Below are 17298 nucleotides of genomic sequence, written 5' to 3'. Positions count from 1 at the left end.
GGGTTGGTGCAGTGTGTGCAATAAGAATACCGGAAAGGGCTTGAATGGAAAGAGAAAATCACAACAGCTATGCTTAGAGACTGTGTGTGAGTGCATGCAGTTGTATAGTATGGAGACAGGGGGAAGATGAGATGGTACCATGACAGAAACAGAACGAAAAGCAGAGGGATATACATATATACAGTATTGAGAGAGATAGACCCTCAGTTACAGCACGCAGACAAGAGAGGCGGGGGGGGGGGACAGAACATCTCTTAGCATAATAAAGCTCACCAACAGGCAAAACCCTGAATGCGAATTGAATAGCCAATCAATTAAGCAAGCAGAAAGGGAAATAACAATCTACCGGAGGCAGTAAAAGCTTATCTATGCCGTGCCACCGGTGGGGTGGCTGTGCCTCCTACTATGCGACCAATCCACATGTACTGCAACATCATCAGCCTCCCCGGGGGTCTTTTCATTGTGCATATTGTTCAATCACTGCCTATAAGCTACTGCTGCTTCAGAGTCAACTCTCGGGAGAGAGGCTCGTGCTCTCAGACGTCTCCTCTTAGCTGCCACTAGGGATGATTAATACACAAGGCCAAAGTCTAATATATGCTCTGTCGCACGGCAGTGTCGCACTCTGACAATAGCAGACGACAGACAGTGCAAGCTCACGTGTCATTTGCACGACGAAGTGTGGTGAGCTTGTAGGTTGGTTATGTGCACACAGTTGTGCAGCAAAGTATGAATCAGGCTTGAGCCTGCTAGAAATGTTGTTTTAAAATAACTGGAAAAGTATGCATCGGGCTTAAGCCTGCTAGCAATTTAGAGTTTATTTTTACTATAGTAAGTATTTATCACCATGTCTAGTGTGTGAGACTTTACTAGCCAAATGTGAAAGGCAAGATATTGTGCTTGTAGAGAGTTGTGAGAATGTAATAGTATGTTGCAGGGCAGGACAATAGAGAAGAGGAGATACTATAGCACCCCTTTGTGGGTGAAATAATAAGGAAACCACAAGCAGTCCAGCAGAGGTAGAAAGATCCTCATGCTCAACTGAATGGCTGGCAGGAAAGAGCCAGGGGATAAGGTATCCAGACGGGAAGTGATTCTATTTTGGGGCACAAGCATATCTGAGCTAATTACAGATAAGTGATAGATAAATAAATACATGTCAGGTTCTCTGAGAGAATTTGCATCAGGACCAAAGGTCTTTAACCCCACATGCCCCATCATTCTTTTGCAAGTCCTTTAAATCTGTCCAGTCCTAATTAACGACGCTGCCCTTCCTGAGTGATTAAGAAGGCAGCTGGTGGAACTGGAATGATATACCAAAGTATTACTGCACAGATGTCTGACCTGTGAACTGGACACCAGTTAAACCGAGAGGAGGGGCTCTTAGGGGAGTGACAGATTAGACGAGGAATTAGACGAGCAGTCCAGGAGAAGACAAAAGGATTTTAAATTAAAACACGTTAAAGGAAATGAAAGCAAAGACAGGGGAATTAGTAGAAGAGGAGTGAGGAAAGGAAAGGATGACGGAGTGAGAAAAGGACAAGATGTAAATTAAGTTATACCCATCAAGTCATACACAGTATGTGAGATTTGTTTGAGGTAAGCCTGAAGGTCAAACGCCTGAGACCTGGAGGGTTTAAATTTAAAAGGTTAACTTGATCAGAGAATTAATTAGTTCCCGGAACAAGAAAGGTGTCTCCATAGACACATTATAGGTAAGAAAGAGGAAATCTCTGGATAACAGGACTGGTGTTGTAGGACACAGGATGGCAGGGTGCAGGGACAGAAGGATGGCAGGGTGCAAGGACAGAAGCTACCAGGGAAGGGTCAGAGGCACGAGCACGACACAGATAATTCAATCACATTCTTAAAATAGATTTATACCCCCCCATATCACACAGTACACCATACCTCTCTGCCCCCATCACTGCTCCACCAATCAGCAGCCTGCTTCTGTCTGGGGGGGGGGGGGGGGGGGGGGGGTGTAGGGCTTTTTCTCTCTCAAATAGAAGGGGTATTTTCTGGGTTACCCTGAAGTCTAAAAATAGCACCAACTGCAGATTTATAATGCAGGGTTGAGAAAAGCACAGCATACATAGTATACGACAGAAGAAGGGACACCACCGTGAGAAACAAGTAAGGTGGAGGGAAATATGGGTTGAGTGCTGCCCCGTCAAGTCGATTTAAAAATAAAATGCTTGGGTATATTTATTGATCATGTAACAGAAGAGCACGTCTAGACTTTTAACTGCCTCCGTTGATGTCCTGTATGTGAGATGTCGATGACACTGTGTCCTTCCTTTGTGCTTCCACTGAGATACTACCCCCCCCCCCTCTCTCTCTCACATAGACACACACACACACACACACACACACTCTCTCTCTCGGCCCATTCCATCACACCTAGTTCTCTTATGTCTGTGAGCCACACTCACTCCCCCCCCCCCCCCCTCCCCCCGCTCCACCTCCAAAGGTTCAAATCAACCTTCCATTTCAGGCCTTGACACTCTCGCTACCACAATAAATACTACAACAATACACACACCTATGAACACATAAACACAGAAGACAGGTCAACACACAGTCAGATGCCTATAGACAACAATTCATACACTGCACACGGATACCACGCGAACACACACATGATGATACACAAACTAACACACAAGATGATGTTGATGAAAGCATATAGGGACATGAAACTGCTGTGATCTATTCTGGATGGGGAAACACCCACCCTTTGTGCAATAGGATTTAGGCAATACAGTGTGAAATATCGGTCGCCATAATCAGTGCGTGTGCAATTAAATCGGAATATCGGAGTTATTATTGTCATTGTAGGAAATAACAGCTATAGGCTACACTGGTGGGCTTTGAGACAAATCGACCAATTGGTACAGTAGCCTATACTGGCCTGGCAGCTCACGATATTGATTAAAACACATTTCACTGAGGTTACATGAAAATGTTGCACTTAGCTCAGATATACTTGTTGAATGTGGTTGCGTTGGCCTATATACACGGTGTTTTTTCTTTCTTCTTTTCTTTAAAGCGGGCCCAAAAAAAAAGAGCTTTAATTGTGCATTGATTGGAGGTTGTATAAACGCAGAATAATGCCACCAAAAATACAGACATATACACCAGACACGGTTAATACTCACTTGCTTTTGGTTCGGGTTCGTTTCGTGCGCGTGTAAAAACACGCACATTAACCCAAAAGATCAATCAAAATGTAGCTTTCTTTCTTTAAATTGTTCTTATGATTTCAGAGAGTATCCAGTTTCTCGCAGGCATTCAGGAGATCTTTCCCCCCCGATTATAATACATCAAAATAGGATTGCGCGCGCCTGTTGAAAAGCAGGTGTTTCTTTTATTGCCGATTATTACTTATAGCTTATGGTCATGCTGATGATGGCAAGGAATGAGTCTCTTGTATGAAATGAAGCAGATGTCCCTCTGAATCTATTTTCCTCGATACCAGTGCAGTGCCCCTCTTTCTCCCACCTCACGTTATTGCCAGAAAAATAAATAAATGCCAGCCCTTTTTTTCTTTTAATGTCTCTACGCTTCCAGGCGCAGGGTGTAGCTACCATTCAAGCCTTCCTCTATCTCCCCCTCCCAAATGTTTCAATGGAGATATAGCTCTCTGATGGTGGAGACACTGTGCACCCAGTATTTCTTCACGCACACGTTTCCCTCTCTGTCTCTCCCTGTTGCCTTGGAGGAGCGCCACCTTCTGCACTATTTCCCCCCCTCAGACAATACATGTGGGCGGATTATATTGGACAAAAATATAGAGGGTGGGAGGGAGGAGGACCCCACTGAATAATATGCAGGCTAATTTCTGATATGGTGTTGTTGAACTTGATTACTAAATAAATAATCAATACCAAATAGCCACACCCACACACTGGGATATAGTGATTGTGTTGTTGAATATTGTTATTCATTATTTATTTTTATTTTAATTTCTATATCTATTTCTTGCAGGGGCAATGCTGTTGCACACAAATAATCTGCCTGCACAAACGAAAAACACCATTTTGACTATCTGAGGTTACCATCCTTGGCTGCTGACATCGACAGACTGGTACCAAGCAGTTTACAAATGTATAGAATGTGTACATTTTAGACATCCTCTCTGGAAAAAATATGACCTTCAATCAGTGAATTAAGATTGTGGTGATTAGCCTAGTTAGTATTCCCATGATGATGATGCGATTAGTAGTAGGCCTAAAATTAGTAGCTTGTAGAATCATGTGTTTATGTCAGTAAAAGGCCCAGTTCCAGTTTGTTGTTCAGATAGCAGCCAAACATTCTCTAATCTTATGCTCTTTTCTAAATAATAATAAAATAAAATAATGATAAAGTAGCCTATACCCATGTGCTTTGACATGCCCAAAATAGCCATGCCAGGTTGAAAGTGGTTAAGACGTGCAGGCTGTAAAAGAGTGCCAAAGAAACTGTAAAATGTGATGTCCCAGATGTTATATTGCAGCTTATAGCAGACACTGCTGCGTCTCTTTCTATAACTTGTTGCTCAGTGCATATTTATTTTGGAGCAATTATAGATCCAAAAGGTATTATAGGTATATAGAATCTGACAATGATGGGAAGAATCTGCTATCCATTATAGCCTTAGTGTCTGACTATAACTTGTGCTGTTGTTTACATTTCTGACTAATAAAGTATTTAATGTCACAAATACCATTGTTGCTCCTGGAATTTTAATCATTTTAGACATGGACAGATCACAGCTGCATCGGAAAACTAAAGGGGATCATCCTGATTCTATGAATAGTTCATGTAAATAATGCAAAATTGGTTGACTCATGGTGCAGGCGGTTCACTATAAGAAAGGAGTCCGATGTTTTTCCACCCCTTCAAAATGCCTATTAAACTATAGGCTACTATAGTTGACTTGCATCCTGCTTCACCAAACATAAACCGATAGGAACCTCTTCCTCTTCCATACACTGATTCATCAAAAATAGCAGTCTACATTCTGATTTTGTCAACCTGCATGGCAGAAATAATGAATGTGGCATATGTATTATTCATTTAACTCTTCACACTAAAAACTGAACAGTCATCAGAGACATCCAATTTGAGCCTCTTGGTGGCAGCGTTGAATAGCACATGCACACAGAGGTCCTCAGGCTTCAGACCTGGGGAGACATCATGTGGCCAAGAAAAGGGTTGCAGCCATTTATGGGGAGGGGCAGACTGCCATGGACAATGACTTGTTATTGTGAACGTATACTATCTTGCCTTGAAGATTTACATTAATTAATAAGGAATGGTGTGAAGGTGTCAAGCAAAACAAATGGCTTCATAGCAGAAAATCTATAGTTTAATAGATGTAACGTAATTTAAGGGTAAATAATGTGCAATGATTATCATATATTACTTTCCAATATATGAGTAATAGCATTTGGATTAAGCCAATATTCAGCTAAGAATAATATCTGTTGGATGCATGGAAAACCAATGGGATCAATATACTTCAAATTAATAGAATGTGACCCAGTAGTTCACTATTAAGAGCAAGTCCTTTTGCATATGTCATATGTTACAGCAGGTTATGTTACAGTATATTATGTTGTACTACTGCATGTTATTATATGTAGGCTACAGTTGTTACTTGTTAAGAGGGGCTCCTGTAGCCTATATAAGGCTATGAAAGAAGCTTCAGAAAAGTAATCACACAGAAACCCACGAGTCATAGCGAGGAGAAAGGATTGCTGGCCATGAGGTTGCAATGGCTGATTGCAAAAGAAGAAATGGTGGTTTGATTACTTGCCCGGACGTCCATCTTAGTCAAGCCACTGAGCAAGGCACCTAACCTGGACTGTTCAAAACCAAGAGCTGAGCTACTCCAAACATCTGTTCTGGGACAAATAAATAAATACAAATACAAATAATTGCGACCAAAGGTCGCTAATAACTATTGTTTCGGGGAAACACATTTTGGAAACCCCTTCACAACATTAAACATCAATTCATTGAACCATTATGGTTTAAATAATGCAGTATAAAGTCATCAGTTTTAAACAAACAATACTGTGGTGTCAAACTCAAACCTCATTTATGCAAAGCCATTTTTGGTATATGTATGAAGTATGAAATCAAGCTTTAACAGAAATGTTTAGATAAATTCTTCCAGCTTGCACACCTGTCGCTGTCAGACATCGCCTACTTGTTCTTCATCCCATTAATTTACATGTGGTTCAATTGGAAGATTTGCATCTACTGTACGCATGCCCCAAAATATAGATGCCAGGGTTCAAGTGGTTAAATGAACACAGAGGACTTTACTAAGTTTACTGTAGTTGGCACACAAGTAGAAATTTCCCATCATTCTTCCTCTGGACTTTCAGACCTATCTGTATACAGTAAATTGGGTCATATAAAGTTTAGATTTGCCCTGCCAGGAACTGTATTCGAGACTACAGATAAAAAAATGTAATCATTGCCTCTGTGATAGATTATCGGATGGTGTCACTAAGCACCAGTCAGAGTTTGATATACATAAGGTATAGGCCATGCAGGAAAATTATATTGTTAAAAAAAAGAAAAGAAAAAAGAACCTTGTCTTTGAAACAGCACCTTATATTGTACCTGCTGTTCCTTTTTTCCCACCTGCATGCTAATGTTTCAAAATAACACATCTGCATATGCAAACATATGCTTTCACATATGCCAACTGTATTTATTTGTTCTTTTTAACCTTTTTTATCTCGTTACCTCTACTCTCATTCTACACGTACCAATGCTTGTTTACACCTATAAAACTGTGATGTGACAAGAAAAAAATGATTCTAATTATAAAATGATGTATGCCAAATTCAAGTAATAAAATATCTATTTATTTTCAGTATCACCAGTATTTGTGATTTGGTTCAGAATGTCTACTACACTCAATAGTGTAGAATAGAAAAGAAACATGAAACCTTCACCAGAAAGAGAATGGGAACACTGCTAGATTCTTCCGTTATGTATTTGTACTTCACGAAGAGTGCTTTAATTGATTACCGTGTACTCCAATGTAATCAAGACTGAAGCTCTGTCCTGTCCAGTCAAGTCAATCAACATTCAATCCGGCTCGTGAAATGCTACCTCCATTTGTCTGTGTTATTATCCTACATGGGGATCCCCTCCGGGACCTATCAGTACTGCACTATAATGGTCAAGGCCAGATCTGGGTTGTGTCAAAAAACAAAACAAAAAAAGAACTTGTTTGGGTATTAACTTACTTGCATTAGGGCTGTGTGACACAAATCAAATAAATATTCATGTACCAAGTACATCGATATTGATATCCTGACAATGACCATTGGTTTCACAAACTATTTATACAATGATACTTTTGATAAATAATCATCAGAAATTCTCATATAATAACTAAGTGGGTTGAACAACTAGAAACAGCCATATGAATTCAGGAAAGCAGCCTCTAATATCCAGAAGACAACATTTATACCATATCATGATATGAATCCCAGACGATATCTTGTCTCATAAAATATTGATGTTGAAATATTGCCCAGCTCTAACTTTCTTCTACTGTACCATTACTGCTGTTTTTGCACATAGTGATATAACTGCTAAATAACCAAAGATGAAGTTCACTGGATTATTGAAACAAATATTTGTGGTTAGGTGGGCACTGGGCTGTGACATCTAAATGATGCATGAAGGCAACTAGGTAGCCAGACACAATGAGCACCGACGAGGCTACTGCTGCGCCGACCAAAACTTCCCCGGAGGAAGGAGAAGACATATCATGGTGGTACCGATGTCTCTGCAAAATCGCTGGGGTTATTGGAGGAATATGTAAGTCGCTGATAGTTAATTGTTTGTATGGCATAATGACAGATCTGCTTACCACACCTTCTGGACACGCCTGCGTGATTATGATAAGCGTAATGGTCAGCTCTGTGGACCTAAACCTGAGTGGAAATGCCACTTAAAAGTTACATTTAGCATGCTATTTAGCTGTAATTTGAAGTAAATGTAGCAGATATGACTGACACTACCTTCCTTACAGGTTGTATTAAAAATTGGCCATGATTCTGAGGCACACTGTTCTTTCCATAATTCACCTAGTGGGCCTTTGAACTGCAATGAAAGGAGAAGTGAAAGCAGTGGGAAGTGATATATCTCATTCTGCTTTTATTGAAGTTTGTTTATATACAACACCTAGGTTCTGACACTGCTGGGCCAGACCAGCATTGGAGTTGTTCCCCATCACTTTCCATCTAGTTAGTAGATCTGTGTAAGCTCAGTGTTTAGTGTAAGTCTTAATTTTATGTAAACCTGTGTGTTCCAGGAAGGATTTATTGACTCAGACAATACTGAGTCAGGAGTGATGTTTTGCAGTTTACTGCTGGCCTCCTCCCTTCCCCCACCCGTCCTTCTCTCTGTCACATTAGGTAGCCTACTATGTCACCAGAGTAAATGGGTCTGTATCACATTCAGCCATTGGAACGTTGCATATTCAATGGGCTCTGTATTATTCAGGATGCATGTGTGTTGGGACAGCAGACCAAATAGGCAACTGGCACGATACTCTTTTCTGTTTGGGGTTCCAGCTGATATCTATTTGACCATGCTGGGCTGTGCTAATTCATTAGAGGAGAAAATTACCAAACAAAAGCGCAGAAAACAAGCCCATTTCTGTCTGTCACAACAACCTTTTCATTCCATCATGAATTATATTTCACATGTGCAACCTTCCCCACAGGCAAGTCATTGTGTAATTTCCCTATGCTGTAGTAATTATTCTTCTCATTATTAACACTGTTTCCTTTCCGTCTCATAGCCTGTGCCACCCTAGGGATTTGGAACTGTGTTACTGTGCATCCATTAAGCATTATTGCTGGAGTCTGGATGATGTAAGTCTTAACATAGACCCACTTGTACATTTGATACATATTATGACGCTAGCTACTAAGCAACAACTGTATGTGGACCAATAATCGTTTTGATGATCACTTTCAAGGCCTGTTTATTTGTTATCAATGTATAAAAGGTATGCAAATTGTATGCACAAGATAATTTACTGCTGCTTTTCCTCACCTCCTGTCTCTCAAGGTTGAATGCCTTTCTGCTGTTCCTTTGTGAAGTACCATTTTGCTGTCAGTTTGTAGAGTATTCTAACGTAATAGCAACACGGGCCAATAAACTCAAGTCCTGGCAGAAAGGAGTCTTCTACTGTGGGTGAGAAAAATAATAAGGCCTTTTGTATTTGCCTTTAGTAGATCACAGTGGCATTATAAAACAGAATTATTATTGTGAAGTCAAATTTATACTTACAAAAGAAAAGCAAATCAGCTGATCAAGTGAACTTCTCAAAACTGAGTTGCAACACCTAATTTTAGGTGTAGTTAATTGATCTACAATGTACTTAAAATGTCTTACATCAACTTATTTAATGTTTCCATTCATTTCCATTCATCTACAGAATGGCTCTGGTTCCCATATTCATCAGTTTCTCTATTACCACACTGTTTGGAAATGCTGTTGCATTTGCTGCAGGTGTTCTGTATGGCCTCGCCTCTCTGGGCAAAAGGTAAGACCCATCACACGTTCAAGGAAAAAGCCATAGGCAAAATGCCTTGAGAAATCACTAGACTAGAGAAATAATTACAGTGGAGTTTTGACAGAAGCAAATCAGATAAGCCCAATAATGGGTTATTCATACATTTCATGTTTTGAGTAAACCCCTCTGGTCATACAGTATGAGCTGTCTTTGCAATACCTTCTTGTCTTCATATTTTTTATTTTCTCCCTCCCTCACAGGGGAGATCAACAGGCCTACGCCACACTGCAGAAACAGGAGGAGGAACAGAAGATGGCAGGGACAACAGAGGGGGCTCCTTAGTTCAGTGGTTTTCAATCGTTTTCATATCAAGGTCCATTATTTATTCTATTTAGCCTCAGACCCGCAACGTAGAATATTTTGTTATCGTTGGATATGATTTTGTCCACAATAGGAGAGATAACAGGCAAATGATCAAAAGAACAATCATTGTGTAATTGTGTAGACTTCTTGTAAATGAAGTAATGCAATGTTTACCAATAATTAAACTCTTGAGCGTGTACAATGAAACTAAATGTACCCACTCAATTTACATGATCTATAATATAAGGGCCCATTTGGTTACCAACTCTGTATCATTTAGCTAGGGACCACCTTAAATAGATGTTTTTGACTTACTTATTGAAACCATTGCTTTATTGTAGATTTGGCAAAGCATTATTAGATATTAGATGTAAAGAGCCACTGTATCATATCATATGGTGATGTGTAATGTGTGAACTGGAAACAAATAATTATCAATAATCAATCAAAATAAAGTGACTAAAATCTCATTTTTGTGGCCAAATAATTACAAATTCAGCAAGGTTTTATTTAAGATTATAAAATGTTTTTGACTGCTGGTGCTGGGTACACACCACAATTCTAGATGTTTGTCTTAAGATAACTTTTGATGAACATTTAGCAAATTATTTAGCAATTTATGCATACACTAATAAAATAATCGATAAAATTTCATAATTTATCATGGATGGTAGTCATTAAGTTCCTATATCTTATGTCTGCTGAATTAAATTGCTGATTAAGATCTTCGGAACATGTGTCAGTTTCTTCCTGCCTATGAGCTAACCAGCACAGTGACCTTGTGGTTAGAGTGTCCGCCCTGGGACTGGGAGGTTGGGGTTATGTCCCTGCGACATACTAGAGTCATGTCCAGGACTCCAGGGGAGATAGGCTCCTGCCCTATGGGCCTCATGGCTCTGCAAGGCCTACTAATATGAGCTAATCTGAACAGAAACTGAGCAACACCACAGGTCATCTGAAGCAGTGGCAATGTTTATTTCTACAACGGTTAGTCCCAATACTTGATTCTGATTGGCTGGTTACCGTTGTAAAAATCTCACGATAATGCACACCTTCAATCACTTTATATCATTCCCAGCTGATCCCACAGCTCTGTAGCTGAAATGGGTAAGGGGAGAACTTGATTGCCTTACACACGCTGCAGGCCATGTGGGCTACACGCCCATATGATTGTGTGGTTCCGGGCAGCCTTGTAAAGACATCAAGCACCTCCTATTCCCCCGGCCGAGTGAAAACCAAAGAAAGCTAGATGCCTCATTGGCCGCTGCAGTTCATTGGAGCCATGTGTGTCGACGGGAGGGCGGAAGAATTTACACTGGGGGAGGAAGGACGCTGCAAGAGTGGAAGGCACGCTATGTCACGCTGCCACTCAAGTGACTACTGGCCAATCACAGCACATCTTTATAACAGTCAGTACATGCGCTCTGAGACACACACTCATGCTTCCGCGGTGCTTTGCAAGGAATCTCTGGATTTTTTTGCCCTCCCTTGAGCACATACCTTTATATGTCTATGAGCCAAACAAAGCCAAACTACACCCGGAAGTTCGGAAGAATGCACTGGAGTCATGAGAGCTCAGTGACCAGCTCATGAATGAATGACAGAATGACAGACCTTATGTAACGTAATCGCTTCTGGAAAACAACAGAAGACATATAACACATTATTGTCTGCTGTGTTGCTTTTCGATGTGTACACTGTGTAATTTTTATAGAGGTATGGTATCTAAAGAGCACAAAGTACCTTTCTGAACGTACCAAGTATCACGAGACCAGAAACGATACCTGCTGCTGTTTAGATCCTCAGATAAAATTATATACTGTGCACATCGAAAAGCAAGTGATTAGAAAACAACCTGTGATATGTCTTCGTTTATATTCCTGAACCGATTATATGACAAAGGTCTCAATTGTTCAGAAATAATGTTTGTTATGAGCTGGTCCAGGCGGCTCCATTCACTGCCATGTATTCATTGAACTTCCGGTGTGAGTTTTGCTCCCATGAAAGTGTCCATGGCATGAAGGTGTCATGGCGCAGCCCAGTCACGTGACCATTTCCTTTCCTTCTCAAAGCTTCCTTGTGATAACCAAAAGGAAGCTTAGAGAAGGAATGGACATGGTCACGTGACTGGGCTGCATAGCTACTTTTGTGAATTTAATAGTTTTATGAGATTAATATTGCTAAATGTTTGTAACCGTTTCAGAAAAGTAAGCCACGTGAGGTCCCAGCCTACCGAGTATTTTATAATGGCTGACAGGGTAGGAGACCCTCCGCTATCACGTCGGGTCTCACTACGCCTCTCAGCCATTATAAAATACCCGGTAACCTGACACCTCTTGTGCCTGCTTTAACAATCTGTGTAGTGATGTGAATTTGGTTTGTTTTTGTCTTTGATATGTAATCTGGAGATTTGACAATCAAGCACTGATGTTTCTAGAATTGCTTTCATCTTAACTCTTTATGCAAAATTGTTCCGTTTCCATACCTTGAAAAATAAAATGTACTACGTTTTTGAACAATGTCCAACAATTTGTTGATTTCTCTTACATTTTTATTCATGAATCATGATAGTTTCCAGAAGTCAGCACCTGCTCCAAACCAAAAGGATTGAGATACAAAACCATGGTGTGGGAGACATTTCTTCAACGTACAATATATAAAATATACCTGAAACACAGCTCAAAACTAAATCGTCATGGGCTAATTAATCTTTAATAAGATTGCTGGTTTATGTGTACAAGTTTGGCCTAATTTGACCACAGCATACCATTTTAAAACAGATCTTAAACTCGTCTGGGTATCCTGCATTTTCAGTAAATTACTTTACTGGCCGGCATTTCCATTTTCCAAACGATTTTAATTTCCGACTGTGTTGTCTTAGTGAGTGTAAAGCTCTTTATGGCCTTTTAAAACAAAGTGTATTATTATTACATCCTCACCAAGGACAACTGCATATTCTGACAGTGTGCATATCATGGCTTTGCCTATTGCAAACAAACTCATCATCTTGGGTCCTTGACCCCTTGTCCAGTAGCAACATCTCTCTTCTTGCAGACTGGTTCCCTTTTAAAGAACCATACCAGTGTTACTACATAAGGCCACATTGACCGCAAATTGCTATAGTTTTTAGATAGTGTTTGGTTTGTTTTCAATAAATGTTACAGAATGTACTTCAGTCAGTGAGTCAATCTCACTGTATTGTTTAAAGCTAAAATGTCAGTTTGAAATGCAGCGAATGTGTAAGGAACTATTTTTTTTACAGTCATGTAGACATCAATGCACACATCAAAAGGGTGAATTACCAATACCTAGCAACCTTAGAGACTCATACTGATTTTCAACACTTGTTTCAACATCAAGGGCAGTGAATGGCAGTTTAAATGTAGTGTGAGATCTACTACACTGCATACACTTGGGTTAGAAGTCAAAATTAGACTGGTATGGTCCTTCCAGGGCCAGGTGAGATGGTTAAACGTGTTCAACAGGGACTGGGGCTTCCTTTTGATGTTCTTTGTACGATTCTCTTTTCCTATATTTATCTTTTATGTCTGCTTCCCACCTTTTCTTCACCATTGTGTACAGCCTCATGGTGGCCTGGGCATCTTGGACCTAGAAATCAATGGAATAGAGTAATGACATCACAGTTAGAAGTAAGTTCACATATCACAATGTGATGTGGTGCATTGCTCTCAGTCACAATAGAATAAAAATAGCAGATGAGAGAAAATATGTATAAATCAATTAAAGATTATAGGGTAGTTATATTAATATATGCCAAGTTCATTACATTCCAATTCATGCAGTGATGTTAATGGTTAGTGTTACACTAATAAGCCTCAAAGATCATTTTACATGAGACTTCATGAGAAAGCTGAGCAAATAATGAATAATAATTCAATATCATCATAGGCTGTATGGGTGGCCAATATCACAATTAATTTGGAAAAGTATAGGAATGTCAAAGAGGACTGTTTTTGAGGTTAACTTACGGATGAATGTTCCCCCTTTTGGACATCCACATTAAGTATTTTCTTGCTGAGGAGTTTCAGCGAGGGTCGACTACTCTAAAAGAGAGAAAAACAAAACACTCAGTCAGAACAAATCATCTCAGGAGCGGAAACACAAAATCCTCTGCAACAAGTAGGGTAATATTTCAGTACCTTCACTTCCCTCTTAAAAGGCTTATATTTCTGGGTGTCTCTAATGTTCTTTTTGGGGTGATCCAAGAGTAAAATCTGAAAGAGAATTTAGAGTTGGTTCATCACTGCTAAAAACAACAAATGAAGCTGGTCCGGTCACGGCCATTAGGCAGCAGGCTAACCTTTATGTCATTGTGTACAGCATGGCCGACCAGAACTCTACCCTTCAGGATATCAGCAACCTCCTTCTGGACAGTAAGCACTTCCTCCCCTACAGCACAGAATGACATGGAAGACGCATGTATGCCAACTCAGAACATAGTGTATTAGGAAAATAAATCACATTTGTGTGAGTGAGGGGTGAGCTTATCATCATACATAACATTCCGTGCTCAGCCAATCAGCTGAGTACATTCCGTGCTAAACGGACAGACACACATACGCACAATAAGCTGTGCATAGGAGCTTAAAAATATGAAGCAATATTGACCTAAAAGGAAAACTTGACCACACAGTGACAAAAAGGTGTCAAGTGAATTTCAGAAGCACAAATATGAACATTGTCAAATTACCATTTACTATGTCCTCTGGTCGGATGCCACTGACAAATGTCCTGTAGTCTATGACTTCCTCTGTGGGCTTGACGAATTTGTCGTAGATGCACTTCCCGAACTGGTTGACGATGGACACACGTGCCACTATGCTGTCCTCTCCATCAGGCCCCACTCCCACCATCTCACAGTCCATGGCCACTGCTCTTGTGATGCTGATGGTTGCCATAGTAGACAACAGAAGATAAAAAAAGTGCCTTGATAACTACCGTTTTGTTATCCCAATGCCTTGTAGTGTGAGGAGCTTAGATGGTATTGGTAAGGGTAATTAATCCTAATGTATCTGCTCTTGTGATTTATCTCTTAGCCAGGTTCCTCTTAATTTTTAAATCTCACAAAGTCTCTATGTGGTTAAATAAGGGTTAATTTATGAATAAAAAGGGCTATTGTCTTCTGTTTTGGGGGCAAGACAATAATAGACAGTTAGTACTGGTAAAAGAAAAGTAAATCCCTTTAAGACTTTTTAGGTTTTCCACTTTCAATATTAGTGTTTCCATGCCCATGCCATAGTATTATTTTAATGTAGCTGACAGTGTAGGCAATGTGCTGTAACTCACCCCTCGAATGCTCTTTCTTTGACCAGGGCACTTTCTGTGTCCTGGGAGGACTTCTTCTGAATGCCTTTCTTCTTCCTCATAATGTCTGCCGCCTCTGCTCCAAACGCCTCCTCGACGTCATCAGCGTCAACGTCGTCAAACCAAAGGTCCGCTCTACGGCACAGCGGAAAAGAGTGCGTCAGTGACAATCACGAGACATGGCCAAAGCATTTCCGGGGGTCCCCAGCCAAAAACGTTGAGAAACAGGAGTCTCCCTAACTCTTTAACAAACAGAAAATACATTTTCAGGTAGGTGACAACTGACAAATGATATGCCAATCAGGAGAGTACCCACTTATCAGCTTCATTTACAATTTTGTCTGCTCATTTATTTGTGTCATCACTTCCGCTTTCACCAGTTTCATCTGTATAAGAGCTGTGGGGGTCTGGAGACTCCAGTCACTGAACAAACACTATACTGCCAGTGCAAAAAAATAAGTGTGTGATTGGATTTCCCTGACCCCGAAGATGTGGGGCACCAATCAGAGCTCATTATGCAAATGTATTTCGCCCCTTGGAAATGCATGTTCCACACAGAGATTCCAGACTAATATCTACAGTGATATCAGTCTGGCTATGCCAGGCTAAGCAGTACTATCAGAATATAGAGCTATTTAACACTTCATTTTTAAACCATACTCAACCCTATATAATTTATTAATTTGTTCGTCAAAAATAGCAGATGTACAAGCTCACGGGTCACAATATGTTGTAAGCTTGTAGATCTGCTATTTTTGCTGAATGTTCATACATACATTTTTGGGGTTCATGAAATGTGACATGTTAATACAGCTTTCTAGCTAAAGATAATGTGAATTTAGAGCTGTATACTTACTCTGTGGGCTTCTTCTCTTCCGGTGCAACTTTCTTTTTCTTGGTTGTGTGATCGGAAAATGTTTTCTGTTTCCTTTTGATGGCTTTAGATTGCGGTTGATTTGAGGCAGCTGGACCATTGACATTCACTTGTGAGTCCTCTGGCACAAGTTTGTCAGGAACAGATGCATTTTCCCCTGTTTTTATAGTCTTTGATTGCGTGTGAGTGGTGTGGTTCTTAGAGGTATCTTTTGGGGGTTTTGTCAGTGGCCCCGATGTTTTTAAAGCAGGACTCTGCTTCACAGGCTCCTTCTTCTCTGGTGGATTGTCCTTAAGCAGCTGCAGGGAATAGGAAATAACATTCAGAACAAGTACAGTAAATGATTGACATAATACTGTTATGGTGGCGAAACAACCAAAGTAAAATACGACAGCTGTCCAAACCCTTACCCCTAACAACTGCTTCCAGTTGGCAGAGAACTCCTGGGCATCCTTGGGAGGTATGTTAGGCTTTCCTGGGTCCTTGGAGGGTGGCTTATTCTTTTTAGCCGAAGCGTAGTGTTTATTTTGCTTCATCCAGGATTGCTTTCTCTCCTTGGCGGTGCCTTTCTTTCCAGATTGCCCTGCTTTAGCTGTGGCAGCAGATGCTGATTTGTTTGGCTTTACATTTGACATGATCGTCTCTGAGGTTTGTTTTTGTATCTTTTTTGTTCTAGAGTAACGTTGCACACCGCTTGCTTGTAGACTTGCTAACTTGTAACTATAGCTACCTCCACGTTTCAAGCCACGCAAAACTATAGTCACTCAGTTCTGTCACACTTTATTTTCTCCGACTCTAAAATCTACTCAATTCCGATAACAATAACCGAGTTATTTTTTCTAACATGTTGTCGAAGTTACTGTAGTAGTCTATTAGTCTACTTACTTACTTGCTGCTGAGTGCTGAAACAAGCGTGCCATGCTGTGTTGTGTACTTCCGTGGTGTGTGTAACATCAAGACGTGCTCGTCGGAATCATTTGTAGTAGCATGTGATAACAAATACTAGTATTTATTCTCACGTACACAGCAAGTCAACAATTACCCATGTTTAAAATTATTGAATTACTTATTTTATATACATCCTATATACATAGTAGACATAAATAGGCAACCGTATTTATTAGCATAATATGGAACTGCCATTGTGACTAACGTACGTTGCATTACGAGCATAATGTCGCATTGGACCAGT

General features: G+C 40.2%; 3 protein-coding genes across 3 annotated transcripts in view; 1 reads left to right on the top strand and 2 right to left on the bottom strand.

The window, feature by feature from the left end:
* Positions 1–3209, bottom strand: part of LOC310874286 (voltage-gated potassium channel KCNC1-like) — a gene marked incomplete at its 5' end in the record, with an annotated part of 58156 nt that extends 54947 nt beyond the window's left edge. Inside the window, 1 exon segment of the mRNA XM_083787024.1 lies at positions 3162–3209. Coding sequence (XP_083643150.1) covers positions 3162–3209 — 48 coding nt within the window.
* A 4512-nt stretch (positions 3210–7721) lies between these two features.
* LOC310874704 (calcium channel flower homolog) lies at positions 7722–10300 on the top strand (the record flags this gene model as incomplete). The annotated part of the gene is made up of 5 exons (XM_083787568.1): positions 7722–7836; positions 8825–8897; positions 9097–9222; positions 9467–9574; positions 9805–10300. 5 exons carry the CDS (start codon positions 7722–7724, stop codon positions 9884–9886), a joined length of 504 nt encoding a protein of 167 aa, XP_083643694.1. The 3' UTR covers positions 9887–10300.
* A 2135-nt stretch (positions 10301–12435) lies between these two features.
* On the bottom strand, positions 12436–17034 carry rexo4 (REX4 homolog, 3'-5' exonuclease). The gene is made up of 8 exons (XM_083787237.1): positions 16517–17034; positions 16089–16405; positions 15215–15367; positions 14619–14812; positions 14229–14317; positions 14068–14142; positions 13897–13971; positions 12436–13516 (listed from the first exon to the last, which is right to left on the bottom strand). Exons 1-8 carry the CDS (start codon positions 16739–16741, stop codon positions 13376–13378), a joined length of 1269 nt encoding a protein of 422 aa, XP_083643363.1. The 5' UTR covers positions 16742–17034; the 3' UTR covers positions 12436–13375.
* Between the last annotated feature and the right edge of the window lie 264 nt (positions 17035–17298).

Source organism: Protomyctophum parallelum (assembly GCF_964188405.1).
Source record: "Protomyctophum parallelum genome assembly, chromosome: 17".
NCBI classification, from domain to species: Eukaryota; Metazoa; Chordata; class Actinopteri; order Myctophiformes; family Myctophidae; genus Protomyctophum; species Protomyctophum parallelum.
This window is presented reverse-complemented; position numbering and strand designations above follow the sequence as displayed.